General features: G+C 46.5%; 1 protein-coding gene across 1 annotated transcript; it reads left to right on the top strand.

Moving 5' to 3' along the window:
* Positions 1-1,368: 1,368 nt before the first annotated feature.
* On the top strand, positions 1,369-16,748 carry Anhx (anomalous homeobox). The gene is made up of 9 exons (XM_031363209.1): positions 1,369-1,617; positions 5,787-5,914; positions 8,291-8,414; positions 9,404-9,611; positions 9,915-10,035; positions 10,828-11,129; positions 14,289-14,400; positions 16,270-16,357; positions 16,626-16,748. The coding sequence occupies exons 1-9, from the start codon at positions 1,369-1,371 to the stop codon at positions 16,746-16,748; spliced, it is 1,455 nt and encodes a 484-aa protein (XP_031219069.1).
* Positions 16,749-17,210: the final 462 nt, after the last annotated feature.

Genomic DNA, 17,210 nt, shown 5'->3' with positions numbered 1-17,210 from the left:
GTAGACCAGGCTGGCCTCGAACTTGGAAATCCGCCTGCCTCTGCCTCCCAAGTGCTGGGATTAAAGGCCATGCAGTTTTTAAAGGGGCCTCTGGCCTGAAGGAGCAGAGGCTGAAGTTTGGATACTTTGTAGCTGTAGCTTGCAGCCCGTGGAGAACTAGCCCGAGGAGCAACAAAAGTCTTGTCTTTCAGGAGGAGTTGTTAGAAAAGGATAGGGCGGGGTGATGTTGTAGGGAGGTGCTTCAGGCAGGCCAATAGGCGGTGGTGTCTAGAAAGCTGGATGGGCTGTGGTACAGACTCTTGTGCCTTTGCAACTCCACATCTGGTGTTTGGCGTCTAGCATCTGCGAGTGTCTTCCTCTGAAGGAAGAACATTTTGAAAAGGTACCAGGTAACTTGGGCTGGCTTTCTGGTCCAAGCGTGGGTGGCGTTTCAGTGGGAACACCTTTCTTCCCCTGTCTCATCAAGCACAGACACTGTGCCTGATCCAGCAGGGAGCTGCACTGAATATTAGATGAAACCAGGATCCCGAGATAGCCTCCAGGTCTGTGAGAACCATGAACGCTCTTCTGTTGAGGGCTCATGAGGCACCTGATGTATGCCCCAATGTGTGAAGGAACTAGATCTGGAGAGGCTCTTGCTAGCAGGCATAACAGGTTGGGCTCCCTGCACACAGACTGTCCTCAGCCTCACTTTTGGAGGGTATTCCACAGAAATGGGTCTCCATGTTGAGGTTTTATGGCTGAAAAATCTATCAACATGCTACACCAATGTCCTCAGGTGGGATGTGTTCAATCTTGTAAATTTGCTGAAAAATTGCGGTGATTTCTCTTGTAGCACCTACCTCCTGTTGTAAGATGCTCCACAACCCAGCATTTTGTCCTGAAAATCTGTGTCCCCAGCTCTGTGAAAAGAGAGAGTTCCTGTAACTGGATGACTGTCTTGTCACCCATGTGACAGAAGCCGGAGCTTCTGGGAAACCCACAGAGGGTATAGCAAAGAGCAAATGGAAACCTGAGCACAGCTTCTATGAAACCATAGAGCATAGGAAGAATAAAAGAGATGAAAGGATCAGGCCAGGAGTGAAGGGTAAGGCTCAGAAAGTTGAGCTTGAGTGGTTGCAGAGAGCCCTGCTCAGTGATCTCTGCACAGCTGCCTTCCTCAGGGACAGGGCTATTTGGGGGAACTAGAAGGAGGATGTGTGAAACCACCTAGCTTTTCCCAGGTGACTTATCCCACGTTGGACATGGTATAACTCAGGGCTCACATATCACCTGCCTTGCGTAGTGGGTCTGAAGAGTCGTGGGTAGGAACCAGTCAATATCAGTGTTACACTGAATGTTCTCAGTTGGCAGAGCTGGTCTTGCAGGATGCAGCACTTGCTGAGGTTGCTGAGGGAGCATGGGGACGCCAGCTCTCCCCCACCTGACTTGGTGACCCTGGCTGGCAAGCTGTGCCGGGACTTCCAAGACAACCCTGTTCAGGTGCTACATTTGGTGGAAGCCATTCTGAACAGCAAGCATCGTTGGGATCTTCTGTACAATGCAGATGTGACCCTGGTGTGTGTCCAGGTCCTGATCCAGCAGGAGCAGCAGCTTTTAGCCCTCCAGATTCTAGAGGTATGATGGAGGTATGGTGGTGGGTACAGAGAGAACTGGGGACACAGCAGCTTCCACTGTTCCCCAGGGTATCATGAGCAGAGGCAGGATGGCAGACTGATTTGACCAAGTAACACTTAGTTTGGTAACCTTGGCAATTATCCTTTTAGTAAATCCTTATTTGGTGGAGGCCGTGGACCAAGTGGTGAGCATATGTGTAGTTTTGATGACCTTGTGTGAGAAAAATTTCCTGGGGAGATGAAATCCCAGATAGGGAACCCACAACACACTAAAGTAGAGATAACAGTAAAGTGCCACTAGGACTAAATCTCTTCAGGCACCTTGTCTGATCAGTCTTCTGTGCAGCTATACTTGTGTGAGAGTCTGCCCTCTGGGCTCTGCTTACTCTGGCAGGGAGGGGCATAGTGAATCTTGAAGCTTCCCTTTTAGTTGTTTACCTCCCTTCCTAAGCAGCTCCCCTGCAGGATGAAGTTTAATGTTTTAAACTCTGAAGAAAGTGTTACACAATGCTCCACCCCCTACTCTGGCTCTTGCAGTTTTTTCCTCCCTCCTCCTTTTGCAATGATCCCTGTGTCTTGGAGTGGGTGACTATAGATTTCTACCGGTGGGTAAGAAAAATAGCTCCCCCATGCCACAGTAACAGTCTCTTGCCATCAGTAGCTCCACCAGTGGTTATGTGTTGAGGTTTATAACAACAGTGATGTACAGGCACACATATGTTTACAGGCAGGTTGACTGGCACAACACATCCATGGACTAAAAGCATAAATGTTGCTTCCCCATTGGGACATGTGACCTCTAAAACCACGGGGTTTTCTCCTGGTTTACACTGCCAGCATAAGGAGCTGTGCTGTTGGTCCAGCTCACTCACCCTATCTGAGCCACTATTGTACAAACAGGCACATCCTGACAGGCGTGTCAATATTTTAGCATGCAGGGTCCAGAGTCAAGCAGAAATGTTGGTGACAGTTCTCTACCAGCAGCTTGCAAGGCCACCATGTGTATTGGGAAGGCAGATCAGCAGGCAGGGACTTTCCAGTTCAGTTCCAGCTTAAGTTTTCTATTTCTTAAAATCAGAGCATGGACATAAGGTGTCCTCAGCAATTGAGTCTTACCATCCAACTTTGGCCTACAGCGAACAGCAGCAGCAATAGCCTTTACGGTTTGCCTGGCCTCAAGGACCTCCCTGACCAACAGTTCCTAGGGAGGTAGCCCACCCCTGCCTGACATTGGGGTTTTCATTCAATAACCTTGTGGTCTCAGTATGTATTATTTTGGATTCCAGTGATCCCAGCCTTAGTAGGGCTGTAGGGTAATGGAAGTTCCATTGCACATATGTGTCTCTGCAATGACTTTCCAAATCTGCACAACACTCAGAGGTTGGAATTACGGCATCTGTATAACAAAAGCTTTGCCTTAGGTTGGACAGGACTAGGCAGCATCCCAATCCACCACCCCATAATGTATAGTACAACTAAAAATAACCTTTGCAAAAACACTCTGATAGTCTGTTGTCTTCTGTTACAAGAAGAGGTCAGGTTATCCCAGAACTTTACTACTAAGAGCATACTCAAGTCAAGCATAAGCAAGGCTTTATACAGCATAAAATGCTTCCATGCATTTGTTATCATTTGCTTCTTTGGTCCATCAGGGAGGGTACAAAGCATGGATACAAGGAGCTAACTTTAATTGCTCCCTGGAACCCTTGGTCATTCTCTTTGAGCCAAAACAAATCCGTATCCTAGAGTTCTTCTTTGGAGTCTCCCTATGTTTCTCCACACCCGATAAACTCAGTGTGCCTGACTTATTCTACTCAGCCCTACCACCCAGTGCCAGAGTGGACCATAGTCTTGTTCTACTACTCTGCTGCACCCGCTGACTCTCTGTGTTGGCAGTTGGGGGGCATTTATAGCTGTTGCCTCTCCTTTCACAATACCTGCCTGATAGAGTGTTTCCAACATGAGAAACCATCTCCACCCCTAGCAGAAGTGTTGCTTGAGGGACATTCCCTTCCTTATTCTGTGTTTATAATTACCCAATACCAGACAGGAGAAGCTTGATCGTCATCACCTGTGTTGTTCTATCCTGGAAGTCTTCTGTGAAGTAGTAGTCTTCGAGTTTTAAGACTTCCAGAAGTTCCTTAACACAAAATTTTTTTGTTTTGATTTGTTTTGTTTTATATCAATGTTTTCCTTAAGAACTCCACTTCTGCTCAAATCCAGCCACATTTGCCTTTGTGTAAGCCAGGTAGAACTCTTTCTCTGCTTAACTTTTCTTCTCATCTCCTCTAGGTTGCTCTCTAAATTTACAGAAATTTCTTACAGTCTGGATTAAGATACTTTGATCAACAAAGCTTTTCCAACCACAGCTTTTCCCACTGTTTAAATATCTTGTCCCACCAAAGAGAGCTCAGAAAAATGGACTAAATCTCCATGGTGGCAACACTTCTGCTAGGGGTGGAGATGGTTTATCATGTTGGAAACATCCTATCAGGCAGGTATTGTGAAAGGAGAGGCAACAGCTATAAATGCCCCCCAACTGCCAACACAGAGAGTCAGCGGGTGCAGCAGAGTAGTAGAACAAGACTATGGTCCACTCTGGCACTGGGTGGTAGGGCTGAGTAGAATAAGTCAGGCACACTGAGTTTATCGGGTGTGGAGAAACATAGGGAGACTCCAAAGAAGAACTCTAGGATACGGATTTGTTTTGGCTCAAAGAGAATGACTAAGGGTTCCAGGGAGCAATTAAACTTAGCTCCTTGTATCCAAGCATTGTACCCTCCCTTTGTACACACACACATATATAAGCACATACATACACCTAAACAAACACACACATACACACACACACACACACACACACACACACACATGCACATACACACAGAGTATACAAAACCCTTTTGTCTACTTACCACAAAAAGAGAACCCATGACAGACCAATGTACAGATACTAACAAAATCCAGTGGGTTAACCAATGAGTTCGGTTGTGGTTATTTACAGGAATATGGGTGAGGCATTATTTATAGAAGTAGAAATCGCTCAGACAGCTGAATCACCAAGCACCCACCCCCTGCTCCCAGCAGGTGAGACAGCTCATAAAATCATGGAGCCTAGAACACACTGCACAGTCTATAGGCTGTGCCTTATAGGATTATAAGACTATAAACATGGGCCACTCCACAGCTTAGTGGGTGTCATTTCCATGTGCCTCAGTTGGTCTAAACATCTTCCAGGCAGCATGACTGTATTCTGCTCATTCTAGGCAGCTAGTCTGGTCTCAGTCTTCTTTAGAGCTTTGCTTGGCTGAGAGTGTTCTTTGCATCTTGGCTCTACTTTGTTCAGGGTCGTTTTGGCAGCTGGGCTCTTTTAACTCTGGCACAAGGTGCTCCAGTGAATCTCTTCAGATTCAGGATGCCCTTGAAGCTATTTTTTTTAACCCAGTTCTTTGTTTCCCTGCTTAAGGAGCTCCCTTGGGGGATGGAATGTTTTATTCTGGGAGGAAAATGTCACACAATACACATGGTGATACATTCAACAAGGACACCCAACCTGAATTTTAACATAGATGTGCATACTTGTAATCTCAAAACTGGTGGGGCTGAAGAAAGACAGTGTCAGCCTCTGACAAATGATAACACACAATCATTCAGTAAGAATTTAGTAAACAGAGAGGGTCTACATGGTTGGCCTGAGGAGACTACAGAATGGAAGTTAGTAGCATTGGTAAATAGAAGCCTTGAAATGGGACTAGAATCTCAATGAGAGAGTTCTTGCCTAGAGCCAGATAAGGAGAACAAGGCATGGCGAAGATGGTGTGCCTTGTTCTCTGTACTGGGGTGGTTTTGTAAAGGACTGGCTTACTTATTTCTTTGGAGGGTCGAGGGCTTAAGATCAGAAACCAGGCCTCTCTGATCTAGTCATGACTGGCATAAAGCCTGCCATAGCCTGTGTGGTAACTGGCTGGCACAGGGTGTCACCTCCTCTGGGCCTGCTAGTACCAGAGGTCTTTTATGTTTGGCTGATATTGGTGGTTTGTGGACCCAGATGATTGCCTTTCCCAAAGGCTGGGTTGGTATGGATGACAGATTTCCATAGAATCTGCATCCAGAAATTGTGCACTCCAGAGAGAGTAGAGGAGACTGGGTTTCAGCAAGTTTTCCCTACAGGTGTGTCAGGTGCCAGGAGGCAGCCAGGAGCTGGTACAACTCTGGAATGACATCCACTACCACCTGACCATGAGGAGGCTGGGTGTCACCAAGCTGAATGCAGCACAGAGGTTTCGCTGCAGGAAGAGGTACTTGCTCATCGTCCTCTGTGCAGGCTCCATGGGACTTCCAGGGGAGGAATGTGCCATACGAACCACAAGAGGCTGAGGAAACAAGGACAGGAAGCCACCTTAGCAGTATTTCTTACAATAATGAACACCATGGCTCCCATGTTTGTCACATCCTGGTGTGCCCATCACCAACCTGAAGCCTGAGTGCTGTAAAGACTGAAAGTAGATGACCATATGCAGATCTGGCATCCTGACTGTCTTGACTTCTCTTCATCACTAGAAATAGAGCTTGTGGATGGCGATAGTGAGCGTAGGGCAACTAATTGAGTTTTGCTTGTCTGCTTGTCACACGATCTAATCCCCATAACCTAGGCATCACACTAGTCCCTGTGGACTGTGGAAGCAGAAATCATCAATATTAATCTCCCCTTCATCACTCATAGAAAATAAAGCTAGCAAGGAGCAGATTAAACAACTGCCTGAGTTGGGGTGAGTGAGTGTGTGTGTGTGTGTGTGTGTGTGTGTGTGTTAACGTTACAAGGCCAGGATTCCCTAGACACTGAGACTAGGAAGCCTTTGAACTTCATCTGAGGCCTTACACCAGAGACAGACAGCTAAAGACTCTGAAACTTGGACAATGCATGCTTGCTGAGTCACATAGTCCACTCACTGCAGGAGGAAGAGGGTGTTTTGTTGGTTTTGCTTTGTTTTATTTTTTATCATAGCATCTGCCAGATATTGATTCTCTGAGACATGTCCTCAGAAGCTCCATACATAATCAGCATTGAGACAGGGATTATGACCACATCAACCCAGAGGCTGATGGCCCAGCAGAGTACAGCTGAACAGTGACAGTGTTGTGTCCCTGTGTTTCTGAAGTGTTCTCAGAGTGCTTGCAGGTTGTGGGTGTAGACATGACCTGATTTCTTGCAGCTGATGAAGGGGTAGGTTCCAGGGAAAATAGAGAAGAAATAAATTGGATTTCCTCATGTGGGGCTTTGCTAACGGTAAGAAGACAGACCGATCAGGGCTTTGCTGTTGGGAAGGAGATCTGTTTGACCATGTGATCAATGCAAGCCTGGCCAGGCTCTGCATGAGAGTGGGGAAACCACACAGATAGAATTTCCAGGCTGGAAGATCGCAAGCCAGAAATTGAGAAGTGACTACTGTCCACATAGCAGATACCACAAGAAAGTTTGCATGTAGCCCTACTCAAATACAGGTGGCTTCTCAGCCTGTGACCATAGGAAAAGGTGGTGCTTGATTTACATCCTCCATCCCAGGGCCTCCTGGGACACTTGACAAGCAACCTCTGGAGGGTGTGGGCAGAGACCAGAACATAAGCTTTGCTATAACTTTGCCAAGGACTGAAGTCTAGGCAAGAGGAGCACCCTACTAAGTGTATGACCCCTTGGCCCAGGGCACTTTGTTCTGGTTGTGTCTGGGCAGCAGGAGGCTCTGGGCTCACAAGTAGATTCTATTTGGGGTGCGTTAGATGTGATGGTGTTTGGATGTGTATTCATGACACACATCTGTCATATCTATATATCATCTATTCTTCAGAAAAGTGACATATATACAAGTCATTCTGTCCTTTATGAAGAAAATCAAAAGGAAGAGCAGGAAAATTCAGTCTAGACATGAGAGAATGATAGCTACTGGGTCTCTTGAGACATCCTTGAAATCCCCCTTCAATGTAGAGACCAGAGAAGAAAAAATACCAAGGGCCTCATGCATGGTACAAGGGCTTCTCACAACAGGAAGAGCAGCAAGACAAGGGCAATGATGGACATGAGAAATTAAGAAGCTGAGTTCAGGAAATGAGTGAGATGTACCAAGTGGAAGCCATCAGCTCAGGCACACTTGCATTCTTACACACACACACACACACACACACACACACACACACACACACACACACACACACACACACACACACGGAAGGTTGCCCCCCCCCCCAGAAGTTTACAATCATGATATTACTCATTCTCTGAGCATTTGTTCTGCTAGGGACAAGTTAGGAGAGGCAGCTGGAGGGATTCCTGTATAAGGTGAGAGATTCATAGCTTTGCCAATTCATGGGGGATGACACTGAATAAGAGAGGCAGATGGTACTGAACAGTACAAATAAACCTGATATAAACAGATCATGAGAGAAATGGCACTTGTGCTGGTCTGGCCATGGGAGAACCTGTGCTCACTTACTGGGTGAGATTAGACAATGGTAGACCACCAGCTGGCATGCAAGAAAGTAGGAACCAGGCCACTCTAGGTGACTGGGACTGAGGTGCAGGGTTGGACTGAAGAATGCTTATCAGAACTTCTCTATTGAGAAGTCTCAGGCCTTGAGATGATGGAAGTTGTGCTATATGAATCCTCCTGCCCCCCCTACAGGAATCCACCACCCCTTACCTTCTGCCCTGAGGGTCCTAAGAACCGGAACTTCCTCCCAGAGGTTCGGAGCTGTCTGCAGAACTTTGCCAGAGGTGTGAGTGCTTATCCCAAGAAGGCCCAGTTGGTAAGGACAACACCTATTCTGTATTAGTCAGGGTTCTGTAGAGTCACAGAACTTATGGTAGTCTCTATATAGTAAAGGAATTTATTGATGATTTACAGTCTGTAGTCCAACTCCCAACAATGGTCAGCAGCAGCTGTGAACGGAAGTCCAAGGATCTAGCAGTTGGTCAGTCCTACAAGGCAAGCAGGCAAAGAAGTGGCTTCTCTGCCACTCCTCCAGAGACTTCCCTCATCCATAAAGCCAATCTCCATACCTCCTTCTAAGGAACTCTTCTTTCTTCTTCCTAGGAAGCTCTCCCTACCTCCTGTCAGCAGAGTTCTCACCCCTCTTCCTAGGGAGCCTCATGGTCTTTTCAGACAGGGGACCCTTCTGTTATGTGGCTCCCCCTCCACTCTGTAACTTCTTGAGCTCACTTTTTGTCCTTCTGGGCTCATTGGGCTCCACAGCCCCCTCCCAGGTTTTGATTGGCATCACCCCCATGTTCCCAACATCTCTGTGAGGTTTGGTTTTCTCATGAGTGTCTGACCACTTCCAAACCTCTTCAATTCCCAGATGCTTCCCATTCCTCTGCTGTGTGATTCCAAGCTGAAAGTCACAGTGTAGCAGAGAAGGGGCATTGGTTGGGCGACAGTGCAGACACTGATTCCAGGGCTCAGGGTAGTTTCAATCTGGCCCTTTTCCTTTATAATTGTCTTGGGTACTCAAGAATGTCAGCTGGACCAGAATGAAGTGGATGCAGGACATGTGTATGTGTGTGTGTGTATGTATGTGTGTTATTTGCATTTCTCTCTGTGTGTTGCTATCTACTTCTTCAGCATATGCTCAGGAGACCTTTTTCTGTTTTCCATTATACCAGTTCACTGATCACAATATCTGCCATCCTTTCAGGGGTCCAACTGGGCTAATGCCCAGTTTCCTATATATTAACTACTGCAGACATATCTGTGAACCCCTGTAAGTCAAGGATGTTTGGGGGGGGGTTTGGACAGGAGAAACTGGCTTCAGAGACAGGCTTGACTACTGAACAAGTGTACAGCTGGTTTGCCAATTATCGGCGGCGACAGAAGGCTCTTCTGCAGCATGTGGCAAGAGCCCAGGAGGCCACATCAGAAGTTTCCAGGGCAGATGATCATGTCCCTGAGCCAGTGGAGTTCTCAGAAAACCATCGTGAGTCTCTGACTGTATCTCAGTGCTCAGGTGAGCAACCCAAGGGCCTTTTGGGGTCTGATTTCTGACAAGACCTAGCTGGCTCTGAATTGACCCTGGCATGGCTGTGTGGGTCTGGAGGCAGGGTGTGACATACCCATTAGGACCTAAAATGAGTTATTTGGGAAGCGAATGGATCTCCAGGCTTGGAATTATTTGTTTGCACTGAAGTCAGACGAAGGGACAAGAATATTGGGATGACTAAAGATCACATCTGATTCTAGTCTGTGGAGCTGCTCTCAGCTGGGCAGGGGGCTAGGATCTAATGCACTCTTCTCTCTGGTTTACTTCCAGCTGCAAGTGAAGGAAGTGGGACTCTACAGTCCCCTGAGAACCCCCAACGATTTAAGAGGTTGAAGTCCCCAGCTCTGCCGTTTTCTGGAGATTACACAACGTCACAACCACTGGGTCTCAGGTACTGTAATTCACTTAGTCTAGGGGACAGGTTTCTTCTTTGATTCCCTCCTCTTTTAGTTGGAGACCAGAGTGTAATTTAACCCAAAACCCAGCCCTTTCCATTCTGGGCTCTGACTTGGTGGCTTGCTTCTGTTTTCTTTGCCCACCCCTCTACCCCAGAGAGTTGCTTGTCCTTTTGTTTCATGGAGTAAGCAGCAGCCTGTATGGATCTCACTGTCTGTGGGCTCTCCATGTACTCTACTCCCCTGTGGCAAGGCAAGAGCCTTTTGCATACAATTCAGTGCTGGTCAGACATGGAGTCAGTGCCAGGCTGGACACTACCCAGGTGTGTGACCTCGGCAGTTTCATGTGAGCTCTTACCTATGAAATGGGGATGTGGTAGGGCCTACCATACAGGCTGAGGCAGAGGTTGAGGAAATGTTTTAGGGGGGCTCTGATCATGTTTGAGGCACATTAGCCCTGATGGAATATTCATTAACTCACTGTCTGCTTCTGCTAATGTTTCTTCAATATTAACCATCATTTATTTGTTTGATATTACAAATCATTCTCTTTTCTGGTTCTGTTTAATAAAAGATTGGACTCATATATGACTCTGGGCATGTCAGGCCCATCCCTTGGTAGCTACAGGGAAGATCAGGCAGGATCATTAGTGGAGTGATGTCAACCTTCCCCAGCATCATTGGCTTAAGCCCATCATCCCAGCCTTGGCTGGATTCCCCTCCTAAAACCCACCCACCCCACCTTGACCGCTACCCACTAGGGCACATTGTTTGGTTATGTTCCCCAGGTCACTATATGGATGTGAAAGGCACCCAGAGTGGCAAGGTCACCATCCTGCGAGCCTTACATCTGTGGGCCCTGCCAATGAGCCTGGCCTCTGCCCTTTGGCTGCTGACAATAGTAACATTCTTGATTCCTCTATGAATGCCCCTGAGTCTTGGAACATGCCCCGCACACTGCCATCTTCCAGGGAAGTTTTCCCTTCAGTGGAGCAACCGGGCCATAGACAGAATCTGAACTCTGAGATGGATCCTGAAGTTGCATCTTTGTCCATGGCCATTGCTGCCCTCTGTGATCTCAGCCATGCAGGTGAGTCCACCATACACAGGCTGTTCCCCTACAACTACCCAGGTCCTCAGGTACTGTGGTGGGCTGGATGTGTGCATGTGGCCACTGTCTGCTTGAATCAGGAATGTTTAGTGAAGTCCAGAACATTCAGTGAATGTCAGAACAGAGTCTTCAGAAATATCCAAGACTATTTTTCTTTTGTGTCTCTTTTGGGAAAAAAATGCACATGAGTGGCAAACAAGACAGTTAGGAAAGTGTTAAAATAGATGGCAATAGCTGCATGCATACATCAGCACCTTCAGTTGTCCTTCCTTATCTGTGATAACCTGTGCATTAGAGGAAGGCATACACATGAGGCATGTCCCTCCATACCCTGTGCATCATTCTGGGGTAAAGACTGAACAGTTATCTACTTTCCTTCTTGCAAGGCCAGTGGGATTGCTTGTGTTTCTTAGCATTCTGTGAGTATAATGCATGCTTTCATTTCTTGCAGTTTTTAATTCCATCCTTAAAAACAAAACCCAAAAAACTTAAAACCCCTGATGTTTTCACATTTTTAATACTTTGCAGTATTTTTAGCATGCCATTTGAAAACTTGCTACTGGGGAGCCTCCTTTTGCCAGTCTCTGGGTAGATGAGGGCTTCATGCCAAAGGCCGTCTTAATTCCCCACTCCAGAACAGTGACTTCACACAAGTCCTTGCATTGCAGCTCCTGTTTGGCTGATCACATTCCCACATGCATGCAGGACCAAAGGAAGGAGAACTAGAACTGGAGCAAGGCTGTATGCTCTTAAAGCCCACCCCCAGGAATACACTTGCTCCAGCAAACCTCCATCACCTAAAGGTTCCATATCCCCCACCCATGCAAAAGCACCACTAAAGGAGGACTGTTTTTTTCAAATACCTTGGCTAAGTGAGACTTTCTCATTTAAAGCACCACAGGCTCCTCCTTAAACTCTCTCTCTCTCTCTCTCTCTCTCTCTCTCTCTCTCTCTCTTTCTCACACACACACACACACACACTCATCTCTCTTATACATACACTCACTCTCACTCCCTCGCTCTCTTTTACTTTATCTCTTCCCTATCTCCTCTCTCTCACCACCCCTCTATGCGTGTATGGGAGTGTTCCTGCATGCTAGCACACACAAGGAAGTCAGATTTGGATCCAAGCATTTGAACTTGTTTAAGACACAGTCTCTTGTTTGATTGTGGGCCACCAGAGATTCTTTTGTCACCACATACACACCCATCTTAGCAGTAGGAACAGAAAGACTACATACCCATGTTTTGCCATCCAGTTTTTATAAGGGTTCCCTGAACTCAGGTCCTCATGGCTACATCACAAGACCCTTGCCCACTGAGCCATCTTCCCAGCACAAGCTCCACATTTCAGTAGCTGTTCAACTCTGCAAGCCACAGCCCTGCCCTGGTACCTGACCTTGCCGAGTTGTGGCAACTGGGCATATCTGTTTTCACTTTTCTTTCTCATGGCAAGAAAAGATAACAAAGCCCTGTTGTGTTGTGTTGTGTTGTGTTGTGTGTGAACTAGGATATCTGCCTTGGCATGGCAACTTTACAACATTTATGAAGAGAAGTACCTTTCAAATTCTTCAGAAATGAAGAGATGAGAAACAGAGATAGAGGCACGTACAACATGGCCAGAAAGGGCTCTTCGACTTCAGGATGTGCTAGGCAATGGGCACCACATTCACATATTCTGGTGATCATGCAGGAGGCTAGGACAAACTTTGCCTAGGCCCAGTGGTCTGTTATGAGGCCAAAGCTATGTTCGTGCTGATAGTACTCCCCCATAAGGGAATTAGGGCAGTATGAAGCCCGCATAAAGCCTGACTTTCAGGCTTCTCTCCTACCTTTGTGTCCAGCTAGAGATGACCAGATCTACTAGCTTGCTTTTTAAAGTCAAAGATCTAATGTCTTACTCAGCCACCTTCAGAGAAGCTCTCCCCTGCAGCACATAGGAACAAATATAGAGACCCACAGTACACATTATGCAGAGAAGGAGAGAGTTGGGTGAGGGAAGGAGTTAGGCAGGGAAGGGGAAGGAACAGAGGGAAAGAGAGAGAGGGAGGGAGGGAGAGAAAGAGAGGAGGGAAAGAGATGGAGGGAGAGAGAGACACAGAGAGAAACACAGAGAGAAACACAGAGACCAACCACATAGCTCAGGGTACCCACAGGAAAAGAGGCTGAAAAAGTGTAAGAGCAAGAGGTGCTGGAGAACACCTAGAGTACAAAGCCCTTTAAATCAACTGAACAAGGCTCATATAAACTCACAGGGACCACAGCAGCAAGCACAGGGCCTACAGGGTTCTGTACAAGGCCCTCTGCATGAATATTATTGCTTTCAGTTTAGTGCTTTTGTGAGACTCCTGAGTGTGTGAATGTACCTCTGATTCTTTTGCCTTCTCTCAGGGCTCCTTTCCTTCTCTTGCTTTGCTTTGTCCAAATTCAACATGATAGTTTTTATTTTACCTTATTATACTTTAGTTTGTTGCATTTTGTCGGTATCTCCTAGAAGCCTGTTCTTTTTTAATGAGAGACAGAACCTGAGTGGATCTGAATGGGTGATGGTGGTGGAGAGGAAGTGGAAGGAATAGAGGAAGGAGAACCTGTAATCAGGATATATTGTATAAGACAGGAACCTATTTTCAATAAAAGTGGGATAGGGAAGAGTCAAAGATCTTCCAGGATACTCTAATGAGGGGAGAATGTCTAATGAGGGGAGAAAGCCAAAGAGCAGAATGAGGAAGCAACAGCTTTCACCTCAAGAAAACTTCAGTGAAGTAGGGGGTAAGGAATGGAAGCACTAAAGCAGGTATGTGGCTGGTGCCTGAAGTGCAACTGGTGTGTCTGGCTAACGGGAAAAGCCTGTGTGGAAGAGATTGAGACTCTGGCATTGGACAGTGGGAAGCCCACAGTGGCAAAGGCCAGATTAGAGTCAGGAGAAATGGACTTTGACTCAGTTCCTGGAGATCTATGCTAGGTCATAGAGGTGGTGGCTCTGTCCATCGTTTTCTTTGGAGGGAATCTGAGTCCCATGGGTGGTGAACTCATTTTTGAAAGTCAACTCTGCATCTTGCAGACAAGTAAGTGGCTGTTTCTTACGTGTGCTGCATGCCTTCTTTTCACCTGTGGTATGTGGAATTTTGTTACATGTAGGATGTACTGAGCAGCAGGGAGGTCATCTTCAGAGCTTGTACACAGAGGATGGTCCAGAACCGAGAAGTAGGCAAGCAACTTCCACTGCAGTCTCTAAAATTCATCATCACAGGTAAGCCTGAAGCACCCTGGGCTTTCTGTGGGTCACAAGGCAGGATTGGGCTTCCTTTGTAGACTCACTATCTCAGAGTTTGAAGATCGTGCCTTTCCTTATGTCTTTCTGAAATACTTAACACTTCTTCTTAACAAAAGAAGACCCCAAACAGAGGCAACGTGGGTGGGCATCCCACACTTTGGATAGTGTGCAGGGTCATTAGTGGCATGGATCCCTTAGTTTTACAAACCTGTTCCTCGTGTTTATTTCATAAACAAATCCCGCTTCTTTCCAGGAAGCACGGTTGCTTCCCCTCTTGATATTGTAAATTGTTGTCTTGAAAGGCTTGAAAGTCCTGAGAGATGCCAAGGTATGGACTATTAAGATAGAGGACCTAGCCTTTTGAGAGGACTGATGAGACATGAGTCCAGTGGTCCTGTGGTAAAAAAGATAACATTCAAAGTCCAAAAGGATTGCAGAAGCAAAGATGGCTAGTGTCCAGGATGGTCCATTCCTCTGTGATTGAGAGAAGATGCCCAAGGTTTTCACAAGACTGCAGATGGGGTCAGGATATGGAGTGGTCTGAGGTCTTCTGGTAGAGAAAAGTTGGCAAAGATCTCCAGGTTGGGTGCTCACTCCAGAAAGCTGTAAGTGTTGTCTGAGGTTTTTTGGCGGAGAGGGAATTGCTATTGTTCACTTTGTTTCTGTGGACACTTGTCATGTCTACACTAGGGTTAACCAAGTCCACACAATTCCAGGTCATGGTAGAACCTTCCTCATCTCATCCACCATGTCTCTGATACTACTGGTCTAGGGAATTCCTTTCTGTTGTAATGATTAGCTGTATTGCTGAGTGTGACACTGTTCCTGCAGGAGATAAAAATAAATGTCTGCTCACCCCAGATAGGGAACAGATGTCTACTCACACCAGACATGGAACAGATGACAAAGTAACAATAAAAAGTCAATCTTAATGAATGGAGGGGTAAGGACTTGCTTCCAGAGCAGGCATGACCAAGGGTAGTTGGGTATTACCAAACCACAGCCAGTGTGGGTGATGACTCATGGAAGCTGGAACCCTCGAGCTCTCTTGTCAGCAGCTTGTCAAGTGCAGCCTTCTTGTTAGGCAGCTTAGCTCATCAGAGGGAGTCTTCTCCAGACAGCTTGGCTGGTCAGTGTCCCTGACCTCAGCAGGTGCTTGCTTCTTCAGTAACTCTGGGGAGGTGGTGGTGGTGATATTTATAGATCTTAAGGTTTCAGCTCTCCTAGACATTAAGTTAATTTAATTCCCTAGTCTTATATGCCTTGATGCTTCTTCCTGGAAGGAACATTTCAAATCTGAGGATATGAACCCATGACAATTCAGTAGAATTCCATGTAAATAGAATCAGATACTGTACACTAAGGTTTGATTTAGAAAGATGGTATAAGGTCTCCTTGTGTAGGTCTGGCTAGCTTCTAAATGACAGCTCTCCTCCTTCTATAGCTTGTGGAGTACTGTGATTGTCCACCTTGGCTCCATATCCAGCCTTGTTTTCACTTTTTTTCTGTTTGTTTCTGTTTTCTTTGTTCTAGTAGCTAGTGCTTAGTGTGTCCAATGTAAGAGTTGTCCTACCAGGACTATCAGGGTTATCATCAGTGATGCCCTCTTCAGTTGCTCCCTGTGACTTGCTGAATGAGGCTGTTCACATTAGTGTGTTTCCATCCAGGCTAACTCTGCACAGAGTGCCTTGTCTGAACAATGTTCACAATTCCATCAATTCCTCAGGATGGCTTTGATGTACAGATCTGGGACTGTGGGGGTCATCCCACCCAGTATTTCCATGAGATAAAACCTATTCTGATGTGAGAAGCACAGTTCTAAGGAATAGAGCTCTTCTCTTTCAGTTCTCTGGAAGTGATGCCAGCCTTACCTACCATGCCAGCAGCACCCCCGTCTATGATGGAGCTAAGCCAGCCCTTACCCTTCAGCCAGGTGAGGCATTCCAGAGTTTGTATGGTTTTCTTCTTAGAGCTAGTACAGCTGAGTGGCCAAAAGAGCAGAAATCACTTCTGGGTAGATGGTACTAGATTCAGAAATGTGTTGGAAGTTTTTGGGGGGTGGGGGAGTGGTATACTCGTTTCCTAAGTTCAGAATAGGTTTTATGTTGACAGGAGGGACTCTGGTGGAAAGGTAGGTATCCCAAAACCTGGCTGAGCATGCCTCTGTTTGTAATGTTTTGCTGTTTTTTGTTTTCTTTCAGGTGGAAAGGGCTGATGACCAGCCCTCATGGGATGCTTTCTGGGGAGCCACAATGCTCCTTGAGTTTTCTGAGGGCATCCTGGGTCAAACTGTCCATGTGGAGATGGAGCAGCACAGGGAATGAACAAGTGTGGATTGTACACCTGTTCAACACCAGTTTCAGAGATTCACTGTGAACAAAAGTCGATGTTCCCAGAGTTCCACCCCCACACCCAAGCTAGTCTATTAGCAAGCCCCAAGAGCATCTTGTAACTCTGCACTGTTTGAGTAGTTTGGATGGTAAATTACTTTATTGCAAAGTTTTTTGAGAACTGTCTGTGGTGTCATAAGTCCACAGTGGTTCTGCTACCCTCAGGTAATAATAAATGTTTAGTTGCACCTTCTGACAAGTGCTGGGGAAAGGCTCACCAGATCAGAGAAAAATATTCCACTGCTGAACCCTCCCACCACCATGTGCACAGGGACACGCTCCTCCACTCATTACCTTTGTGAGTGATACAGAGAATGATTTACATGTTTTTCTGGACATGAGACCCACCTTCTTGAGTGCTGAGTAGCAAAGTTGACTCAATTTGGCCCAGATTGG

This window comes from Mastomys coucha, chromosome X (genome assembly GCF_008632895.1).
Source record: "Mastomys coucha isolate ucsf_1 chromosome X, UCSF_Mcou_1, whole genome shotgun sequence".
Taxonomy (NCBI): Eukaryota; Metazoa; Chordata; class Mammalia; order Rodentia; family Muridae; genus Mastomys; species Mastomys coucha.
This window is presented reverse-complemented; position numbering and strand designations above follow the sequence as displayed.

Excerpts from the sequence above, each read along its gene's own strand:
- Anhx (XM_031363209.1), top strand. The coding sequence starts at position 1,369 with ATGCAGCACTTGCTGAGGTTGCTGAGGGAGCATGGGGACGCCAGCTCT. Across the intron at positions 1,618-5,786 it reads TAGCCCTCCAGATTCTAGAG|GTGTGTCAGGTGCCAGGAGG; the intron begins GTATGATGGAGG and ends TTTTCCCTACAG. Across the intron at positions 14,401-16,269 it reads TCTAAAATTCATCATCACAG|TTCTCTGGAAGTGATGCCAG; the intron begins GTAAGCCTGAAG and ends CTTCTCTTTCAG.